The sequence below is a fragment of the Phaseolus vulgaris genome, chromosome 7, assembly GCF_000499845.2.
Source record: "Phaseolus vulgaris cultivar G19833 chromosome 7, P. vulgaris v2.0, whole genome shotgun sequence".
Taxonomy (NCBI): domain Eukaryota; kingdom Viridiplantae; phylum Streptophyta; class Magnoliopsida; order Fabales; family Fabaceae; genus Phaseolus; species Phaseolus vulgaris.
Genome location: NC_023753.2, coordinates 6,718,617 through 6,729,305, shown reverse-complemented (window position 1 = coordinate 6,729,305; position 10,689 = coordinate 6,718,617). Strand labels below are relative to the sequence as shown.

The window sequence follows — 10,689 nt, the reverse complement described above, 5'->3', positions numbered from 1 at the left end:
CTTCTGTTCATTGGAGATAAGGAAGCATGGATGATTGTTGTCTTTTACAATAAAATATGATTTTATTAGTGTGGATACAATTTACAGAACTTAATTTCGTCTTAAGATAAAACGAGACATCACCAAAATGCAATTGCTTAGTGTTATTTAGCCATTCAGCCAAACCATGGCTTCACTGAAAGCACGTTGGGTGGGGCACTCAATCAGGCAATCACAAGCTTTTGCAACAAAAATAGATTTCTCTTCATCCAATATATAAACCCAACAATCATAAATTTGAATGCCAGCATGATTTTATTCAAATGCTGACCACATATGCATCACACAAAAATCCTCGTTTTTCCTCATGATGAAATCAGTAACTTACTTTTTTAGTAACACCAAAGATTGAACTCCTTTTATCTGATCTGAAATTTCTTACAATTTGTGTGAAGATCATAATAAAAAACTATTCTGTTTCCCTGTTATCCTAAGCACCACAAAGAGCCTACATAATTATATACACACCCTTTCTCACTCCCCCGAGCTCTCACATGAGCTTCCAAGATTGGACGTTATGTCATGCACCAAAACCCTGATTATGTTGCTTCCTGATGATCTTGAGACATCCATGCACTCCTGCAGGTCTGCATCACAGGCTATCAAAACCCATTCATGATCATCATCAAGGTACTTGATATCAAATGTACCCACCTCTAGTTTCAATCTTTTGGCAACTTCTTCTTTAAGTTCCACAATGCCACATGCCAATGAGACCCGGAATCTTATGATATCTTCCCTGTATGTTGCCTTGATAGTCACAGTCTTCATTTCTTTTGTAGCTGCAAAAGGTGTCACTACTTTATTAGGAGTACCCATGCTTTGCTTGGGAGACAAATCCAAGGCTGGAGGATTAGTCCCACAAGCTTCAGGAACCAGATCCTCCAAAATGGCCTCAGCTACTGAAGGACACAAATTTCTTAAGTCTTTAGAACTACCAGCATCCTCTAGTAGCATCCCCCCAAATGGCTCTTGAAGTTCTGCAGACACAAATTCAGGCATAGGGTAAGAAGTAGGGTGGTTTGGTGTATCAGTGGCTGGCTGCAGTGTTGACCCTGGTGATGATCTCCTTAGGACAGCACATTGATCATGGTTGGAAGTAATGAATATATCTTTTACAGGTGAACTTTCATTTGGGGGACTGTCATGCCACGAACTGTGAGAAGTAGGATTTGTGCTATCCTCACTTGAGCCACTACCAGTTCTAGTCCTTTTCGGTTCTCTCCCAACCTCTTGAGTAGAACCTCCTTTATCATTACTAACTCTCTCAAAATTTCTTATCCTTCCTCCTATCAATTGATCCTCCATTCCTGCTTGTCTGTTTGTTTCTAATTCTTTGGAGGCATTCAATTCATTCACTTTCATCTGAGGCTCTGATGGTCTAATCCCCATTGAGACTTGCTGGCTGAACTTGTTTGGAGTAGAGGGTTCTGGAAGCGACCCAACAGCAATGGGAAGTGGACTTGTGCTGAGAGAATTCAAACCAAATGCTCCTTCAGCACCCTGAACAGATTCAATAACACGCTTGAGCTTGGACAGGGAACGGTTAACCTTGTTGATCTTTCGAGATGGCCAACGTGATATCCCATGCTGCCTACAGATGCGCTTCATAGTGGTAGGGCAAACTGTACAGAGACATTCTTTGATAATTAAAATTTCCAGATACCAGCAGGTTCATAGAGATAAAATTCATGGTAGTACAGCAAAAATTTGTTTTTAGAGACAAATATAAATATTATTCTTAGATAAATGTATGGTTCCTGCTAGATGTATATTCATGAAGATAACAAACAAAAAGTTTGCTTATCAATATATTTCAGGGTGTGAACATACCACCAAGGCTCTTTGCAGCATCTTTTAGACTCCCAGCAAAGTATCGTTGCAAGACTTCAAGACTGATTGATTTCTCAGTTTTTCCACGTTTCCTCTCTAAGGGTTTCTTTGAGTTTTTAGTCTCTAAAGTAGTCATATGATCAATATTTCCACCTGCTTTATCTCTGAGATTCGCTCCATGATTGGTACCATTACAGTACATCAATATGTGTTGTTGTTCTGATGGATCACGTGGAACTTCCTCCTCCATATTTGGTGAAGTATCAGGTCTAGGTGGTGATCTAAAAGATGGGGCAATTGGAATGGATTCATGCCTCGTGTGAATTCTTTCAATTGTTGCTTCAATAATTTCAATTGAACCATCCTCAAGTTCAACACCAGAAGCAACCTTAAGACTCTGGAAATGCTGTTTCATTGTTGCCAATATGGACGCCAACAAAGCCTTTTGTTCATGAAAGTCTGTGACCCTAGGAGGCAGAAAAAACTCTAATACATAATCATCAGTTCCTGTATGAGAGCTTCGTAAACATATTGCAAAACAGCTTGTTAATCCAAACATGAGAGCATAATGAACTAAGGGGTAATCAGTTTTGCAGAATTGAGTAATGTTTGAACAGAAGCACATGCTCTGGGACAAAAAAGCTCTCCCAGCAACCCCTTGACTTTGTTGCAAGTGATGCTCAAGACAGGCCTCACGGAAACCCCATAAATGAGCATCTATAATATAGAATGCTATGTCAGTTGTAGACATGCAAACTTTCCCCATGCAGCTACCATCAAAACTTGAACAACTTTTCTTCACACCACCACCTTGGGCCAAGACAATCCGATGCTTACAGGGAATCCATGTTTGGGCCAGAGGTAAATTATGAGTTTCACACACCACTGTCAATATCTCCAAGATCTCTGATAAAGCATTCTGACGGCCTTCATTACATATCTGGTTTAAAAGCATTGCCAAGTTATATCTGTGGGAATAAAGGGTTAAGATAAAGAACAACAGCTATATAATAGATGGGGATTCATCATGAATGATGGTTAAATCACCTGAGTGTATGGATGGTCCAAAATTTCCGAACTCCTCAAATTTACTGTCTGCAAGGAAACAGAAGGCAGATAATTCCATGGTTATTACACTTGTTATGTAATCATCACATGATATTTGTGAAACATGAGCAAACCAGAAAACATGGGCATAATTAGCCAAGTTAGAAGAAACCCAACCTCAAGGGCTTTGCAGATTTTATCAACCTCGGGAGCATAGTTAATCTTCTGTGAAGTCATTATCAACTCCAGCACACCAACACATGACTGCAATGCAGGCTCAAACACGGGCAAAGCCAAAGATCCACGAACATTGTAATGTTGAGCATGATCTCGGCGTGGATATTCTTTACTAGAATAATACAGAACATTGGGAGTCCATTCTGGTAACTTCTGCTGAAAAACCCGACCAGGGAGTCCCAAACTTCCATCATTCTCCCCGTCCACATCAAACATGTACATCAGAGAGACCGTTCGATACTGATGGAGTCCATTACTATGTGGATCAAGAACAAATGGTTGACCTGAAGTTGTAAGCACATACCGATTACCATTCCTCACAGGTGCCCAAACTTGAGCCAAAACATTCAATTCAGTCAACTCTTTGAAGTATCGAAGCGCTTGTGTCATCCTTTCCTTGATTACACAATATCCACCCACATTTTCCACTGGTGGCATAGGCGCAAGTGGTGGCAAAGGCTTCTTGTTGTCATCATTCTCCTCTGGCTTTTCAGCTATTGAATTTGAATCACCTGAAAACAGTTGCTTCAGTTAGAATAAATGCAGATCCCTGAAGAAACAAGAAAATACATGCTTAGCATCAAAGGACACAGGAGGAGTAATAGACTATGAAAACACTTATGGTGGTACTAATAACACCTTTGAGCTCAACATCACACTATATCTAAAACCTCCAAACCTTAGAAATACTCCAAGAATCGTATAAAAAAATGTAGCCTACAGGGGCAAAGGTAAAATCCAAAGGAAGCATGTTACAGACAAAACTCCAGCCTGCAAACATTAGCTTGCTTGAACAAACTAAACTCAAAGGAGTACAACCATGTCGAACCATGAAATTTCAACTGTTGCGTTTAGAATAGGTACATAAAAAAAAATCAACTTCAATCCAATCCCATAAATTCCATCCATATATTACCTGTGCCTAATAACCAAGTTCCTACGCAATCAAAAAGGGCTTCAACCACAGTAATTGGCTACTAAAAAGAAAATGTATTCTTTTTTCCAATTCACATAAACTTCAAGCTAAAAATGGGCAAAGGGAAACTCTTAACAGCAAAATAACATACATTACAGAAACTAATTCCATCCCATATTACATTTGTAAATCAATAAAACCAAATTCAGCTGCATCTATATAAGTTACATTCCAAAGGGTATCAGTAGGTCCAAAAGAAGGAAGCAAATTCCAAAACTGAAGTCCAGAGAAAAGCAATCTGAAACCATACAAGGGAAGATCTTGTGGCAATCAGAGAAGGCAGAAGCTGGAAGCTTGAGGTCTTCTCCATCAGAGAAAGCCCACAGAGGAGAGTAAGGCTGGTCAGAGGTGGAGGAGGAGAACAGAAAAGGTGACATGGGATTGGAGACAAAGGCCATGTGATCCAAAGGCCATGAAGTTTCTAAGTCCAGATCGAAGTCCATGGTGCAGCCAGCTTCCTCTGCAGGCTTTGACCTTGTAACATAGTCTGTATTTTCTTCCTCAGATTCTGACATTTTCTTCTCAGAGTGCTAAAGAGTTTGCGGTAAAGAATGGAACTTTGTGAAGAGAAGTTTATGGACAGCCTAGAATAGATGATGATGATGATGGGTAAGCTTCAGGAGAATGCATAGAGTTTGTGATTCCATGTGAAAAATTTTACAACTCCCTTCCACTTGCAAGTTGCGACAAAGTGTCAATTAATAATTCAATAAAATGAAATTAAGAGGAGAAAAAAATTCTTGTTGTGGCACCAACTACCAAAAGAAGGTCACTTGCACCTGTCCCTGTCTTTTCTCTTTTTATTCATTTGCAAGATTTTCAAAGCTCTGATACACAAAAAATAATGATGTAGTTCTTGAACTATAACTTTCACTGTTGGAAACTTATTAACTGCTCTTTCTATCCCATCTTGTTTTGTATTTAAGGTTTTGACATGAGAGTTAAAAATATAATTTCTATTTTTAATTTTATAAAAGTTATTATGAAAAATTCAGTACATTCATTTTCTTTTATATTCTTAATTAGATTTTGTAATGATTTTTTTCCACAATAAATGATTGGGAATATAATAAAAAAATTCATGTGAAGATTTTTTTTTCAAAATATCAAATAAATTAAGATGGATGAAGTACCACATGGTATGAAATAGAAGGATGCAATAAAATTTTATCATATTTATAGGAATTGAAAGCAAAAGAAAACTTGTCTACGATTGGTAAGAAAGATATTGAAAACAAATTGAGCAGTGTATTGTGTGGTGATAACAGCATTGATACTTGTTTGTTTGTGTCATGAAAGAGATTGTATTTTCTTTCTCAATCAGAAGATGGGTGGTGAGCTTTTAGTGATACTTCTTAAAATCTGCCCTATTGAAACCTACAATTTTTCTTGCTACCATGTTCATATCTGGTCCTATGCCAATAGTGGTTGCAATTCTTTCAACACAGATTAATATTAATAAAAAAAACAATACTATTTTCCCTCCATTTTATCCACAAATTGGAGAGGATGCTTTCATTTTGTTGTTTAGAGAGTGATGGTTTGACTAATAAACTATTATATATAAGTCTGTAGGACTTTGAAATCGATTAAACTTGTTGTACTTTACAGCCAAAACCAATTAAATTTAATTGAACTAGTATTAGTTTATTTTTTTAATTAAAAAACTTATAACCTATTTATAAAATATTTGTAATATTTCTAAAGTATTAAAAAACTGAAAATAATATTTAAAATATAGATACAAACAATAGTTATATGATAAAAAATATTAAACTTTTTTTAATGTGGTTTTATTGAATAATGTACTGGTTAAAAGTTATATATGTACCTATATGTGGGCGCACTTTATTAGTAAAATTCTCCATTTTACATTTACAGAATTCTAACAGTTTGAAGAAGAAGTCTATCAGAGTTTGAAGAAAATTACTTCAAAATATTGTAATATTTTAAAAATTATAATATAATATTTTTAAATATAATATATTAAAATTATATTATTTTTTGAATTATTTAAATATGTAACTATTTTCTTAAATTAATATAAAACCTATTACTAAAAAAGAAAAATAATTAATTAGAAAAAAAGCTGATAAAGTGACCTTATCTCTTAGAATAACAGATAAGGAAGAGATTTACAAAAATCTCTTATTTCATCATTATCAACACTTTAAACTAAATGAAAATATATATATATATATATATATATATATCAATTATAATAATTAGGAGAAAGAGGCATTTATTATTTATTATTTTATTTAGTTTATAATTATGATTGTTCAGTGAAATGTTTCTAGTCTTATTTTTTATTTAATTATATTTATATTATTTCATTTATCTCAATAATATAATGAATTTTATTTATTTATTTTTATTTGTATTATTTAATTTATTTTCTGTTTCTCTTTATTTATATATTTATATTATTTGATTTATATATTTTCAATTACACGTTGATTATCTTTACGTATTTATATTTATATTATTGATTTTCAGTTACAGTCCGATTCAATTTATTTATTTATTTATTTATATTAATTTTAGTTATATATTAGTTTTTTATATCATTTAATTATCTTTAATTATGCATTTATCTCTTATTAATCAGTTTTTTTATGTTATTTTTAGAAGAAAAAAAATTACATTTACTTATTAAAGTATCTCTAACCTCACTTTATTTATTTAATTGGTTATTTTATAGTTATATGATGTCCATAATCTTATTTTATTTATTTATTTATTAATTATCGTTAATTAGTTGGATGTTTCAAATTTATATTATTTAATTATTTTAGGTTACTTAACCAATGTACCTATTTATTAATTTTAATATTCATTGTTCTTTTTTTCAATATAGCAAATACATATGATAGAATGAAAAATTGAAAGAGTAATAAGATTATTAATAAATAAATATTTAATGATATTATAATTGGAAATTTAGTTTTAGAGATTTAAATGTATAAATATTATTGAAGATGAGATCATTTTATATTATTTTGTAAATCATAATAAAATTCGTTTATTTCCCACTAGTCACTATAAAATTACTTCAGATATTTACATATCTTTTTATTTTCTTTTAATGAAGACTTTTATAAAAAAATTGTAAATGTGTTATCTATATAATTTTCACTATATTTGTTCTAACTTTCATATTTTGCCTCTTTTATATATAAAAACAAAAGCATCAACTATAGAAGCGTGAATTTTTTCAAACCATTTCTACAGTTTATTTGCTATCATCACAATAATTTTTTCAATAACCAAATGAATGGGTTTGCCAACTTCAACATTTGTTTTTAAAAAGAAAGTCTTAATTATGTTAGAATGATAAATAGTGGTTACTTTTTTTTTCTCCTATCGTTTATATTAATCCATTAATAAATATGTATGATCGAATGGATTATAGATAAATAAAACTCTTTATTTCTCTTTTAATAATAACCAAATACACATTAACAATAAAAACATAAAATATAATGTAAAAATTGTAAATTGTATTATCTCTTATCTTATTTTTGTCAATATTTAGTAAAAAATAATCACATCTCAAAATAGAATTGAATTAAGAATCAAAGTATATTGGAATATGCTTATAAGTGCACATAATCATATTATATTAGAATAATCATAAGGTATTAAATTGTGTGTGTGGAGGTGTTGTGTGTATGTGTGTTTATGATAATTTATGTGTATATATGTGTATCAATGTGCGTGTGCATATGTGTGTCTGTATGTAAGTATATACGTGAATATCTCATCAAATCTTCAATTAAATTAAAAAATATTAAATTAAATTAGTTAAGTAACATATAAAATAATAAAATAATGAGTTTAAAATATCCCACCACATAATGATAATAATTAAATAAAACAAATAAGATTATGACAATCTACTAAGAATATATAATTATAAAATAATGAAATAATTAAGATGAAGTTAAACATATTTTAATAAGTATATATAATTTTAAGAATTAAAATAAAATAAATAATATAAATATAAATATAAATTAATAAAAAAATAAATGTGTGACTGTAAATGTATATTAAATAACATATATATAAATTAATTAAAAATATGAAATGTGTGAATATGTATAGATTAAATAATATATATAAATCAACAAATGAATTAATGTGTAAATGTTGATCAATTAAATAATATAAATATAAATAAATAAATATGAGTAGGATACAACAGGATAAATTAAAAAAATATATAACTAAAATAATTAAATAATATAACTATAAATAAATAAAAATATATATCTTTTCCTTTTCTTTAATTTATTTTTTGTTAAAATTCCATTATCCTTTTCACACACACCAAATTTTATATATATATATATATATATATATAATTAATTGATCAAGTTTTCTTTTTCATTTATTTAAAGTATTGATAATAAGGATACATATAAGACAATTTTTTTTATCTCTTCATTAAGGTGTTTTTTTAATTTTTAATTAATTAATTAATATTATTATTTTATTTAATTTTTTTAGTAACAGGTCTTATATTATTTTAAGAAAATAAAAAATATTTAAATAATTAAAAAAATAATATAACTTAATATATTGTATTTAAAAAATATTGCATTATAAATTATGAGAGGTTAGAAATCATATATCAACAACATCTCTCACAAATATTGTCCAAAAGAAAATAAAACCAATCACAACATCTTGGATTAGTGTTTAAAGTCTTATCTATTCTTTAAACTTATAAAAAAAGTTAAGAAAATAAATTTTACAAAAAGGAAATTATAAATAAACAAAAAATTATACTCTATTTATATAATCTATATTATTTATTCATTTAAAATTTAAAATTTATCTTTAAATGAAAGTTACGTTTTACAAATAAGATTATTTGGATTTAAAAATCCCAAACTAATATAATTCTAATTAAATGAGTTAAAAAATTTCTACATAATTCAATCTCAGCAATATATTTAAGTTGGGTCAAAACATGCTTATACATGCCTTAGTATTATCTAATAATAAATTATTACATAATATCTATATTTTTTACGAAATTATCTCAAAGGTGCATTTAAATAAATTCTAATTAACTAATGACATTAATAGTAAATTTATAAGATTCAACAGTTGTATTTATTATAATTAAAGAAAATAATGAATTTAGTTGATAATAATAAGTTGATTTTAATTTAATTTCTTAATAATAGCATTACCAGTAATGCTTTTTTTTTGTCAATATAATATTTCTGTGGTTTTAGTTTAACATACTTTAATCTAAAAATGTTTAATGTGCATGTGATATTAAGAATTATATATTATAAAAAGAACCAACACTGTTTTTAATTTTTAAATAACACTGCATATTGCACCAAATACCTATTAGAGTCACTAAATAAGAGATCATGATTCCTGAGAAATTAATTAGGGTTTGTAATGGAAGAGTGACATGAATGAGTAATGAGAAGTGAAGTGCAGAAGGTGATGTCAGATTTATCAACTCCACTTCCCTTATTAATTAACCATTATCTTATTTTAAGGTGGTTTGGTTTATTAGTTAACTTTATATTTTAAAATATACTTCACACTCTGTCTTTTATAACTAGACAAACATTTATCTCTGGCTGGTAGGGCATTATATTTTTTTATCTTTACTTATTGATTTTTTTAGTTTAATTGATAAAACTGTCATAATTAAAAATGATATAATTTCAATTATTCACTATATAAATTATTTTTTATAATAAAATTATGTATTTATATATATAATTGCAGTCATTTATATATTGAAAATATTTATTTATTATTATTTTTAAAATTATACAAAAGAAAACATTTATCGGTATCGTGTTCATTAAAAGTAGAAGTGTTGATTTTTCAACTTTTATTTTTATTTTTATCGAAAATATCGATATTCTTATCTCAAATTCATAAAAATAATATTATTAGAATTCATCTAAACATTTCAGATATTACCCTTTTTAAAATCTTGTATTATTTTGTTCATACCTTGTATATTTAAAAGATAGTATATATATTTTTTTTACAAAATCAAATTTTTTTATATGTGTCAATATTTTATCTTCGATTTCTTGATTTTCGGTCTTTGAATTCTCAACTTCTCAGTTTTGAGATTTTCAATAGATGTCTATGATTATATTTCGATGTGAAATCAGTTTTCAATTCTAGAAAATGATGTTTGTTAAAGATTAGGATTACATTACTTTTTAATAGGGTGTTTTCTTAGTTATAATAGTTATATTGGTCATTTTAACTGTATGAATGATTAAATCTCAAATGAAGCTCAATTTTCTTTTAATCATAATTTGACAGTTTTTATTATAAAATATTTGTTATTAATGTTGTTAATCTTGTATATTGTTTGAGGTTGTCTGTAATTTATCAAAATGCAAAGATATCAGATAGTTTTAAGTACCCGAGTATTCTACAGTACATCTATACATTATGATATGCTATGAAATCTCATCATCTTAATAATTAACAATACATTATACCATCTCATTAGTTTCAATATTGACTTTATTAAATTTTTAAATGTGTTCAAG

General features: G+C 28.8%; 1 protein-coding gene across 2 annotated transcripts; it reads right to left on the bottom strand.

Annotated features, from left to right (window-relative positions):
• Positions 1 to 219: 219 nt before the first annotated feature.
• Positions 220 to 4,907, bottom strand: LOC137827676 (protein NLP6-like). Of its 2 annotated transcripts, XM_068633922.1 has the most exons (6): positions 4,383 to 4,903; positions 3,097 to 3,668; positions 2,920 to 2,967; positions 1,873 to 2,812; positions 694 to 1,664; positions 220 to 626 (listed from the first exon to the last, which is right to left on the bottom strand). In XM_068633922.1, exons 1-6 carry the CDS (start codon positions 4,645 to 4,647, stop codon positions 579 to 581), a joined length of 2,844 nt encoding a protein of 947 aa, XP_068490023.1. In that variant the 5' UTR covers positions 4,648 to 4,903; the 3' UTR covers positions 220 to 578. The 2 variants fall into 2 exon arrangements, with proteins under 2 accessions (XP_068490023.1, XP_068490022.1); XM_068633921.1 differs by having other exon boundaries at positions 220 to 1,664; positions 4,383 to 4,907.
• Positions 4,908 to 10,689: the final 5,782 nt, after the last annotated feature.

Excerpts from the sequence above, each read along its gene's own strand:
- LOC137827676 (XM_068633921.1), bottom strand. The coding sequence starts at position 4,647 with ATGTCAGAATCTGAGGAAGAAAATACAGACTATGTTACAAGGTCAAAG. Across the intron at positions 3,669-4,382 it reads TTGCCACAAGATCTTCCCTT|GTGATTCAAATTCAATAGCT; the intron begins GTATGGTTTCAG and ends AACTGTTTTCAG. Across the intron at positions 2,813-2,919 it reads TGGACCATCCATACACTCAG|ATATGTAATGAAGGCCGTCA; the intron begins GTGATTTAACCA and ends CTTTTAAACCAG.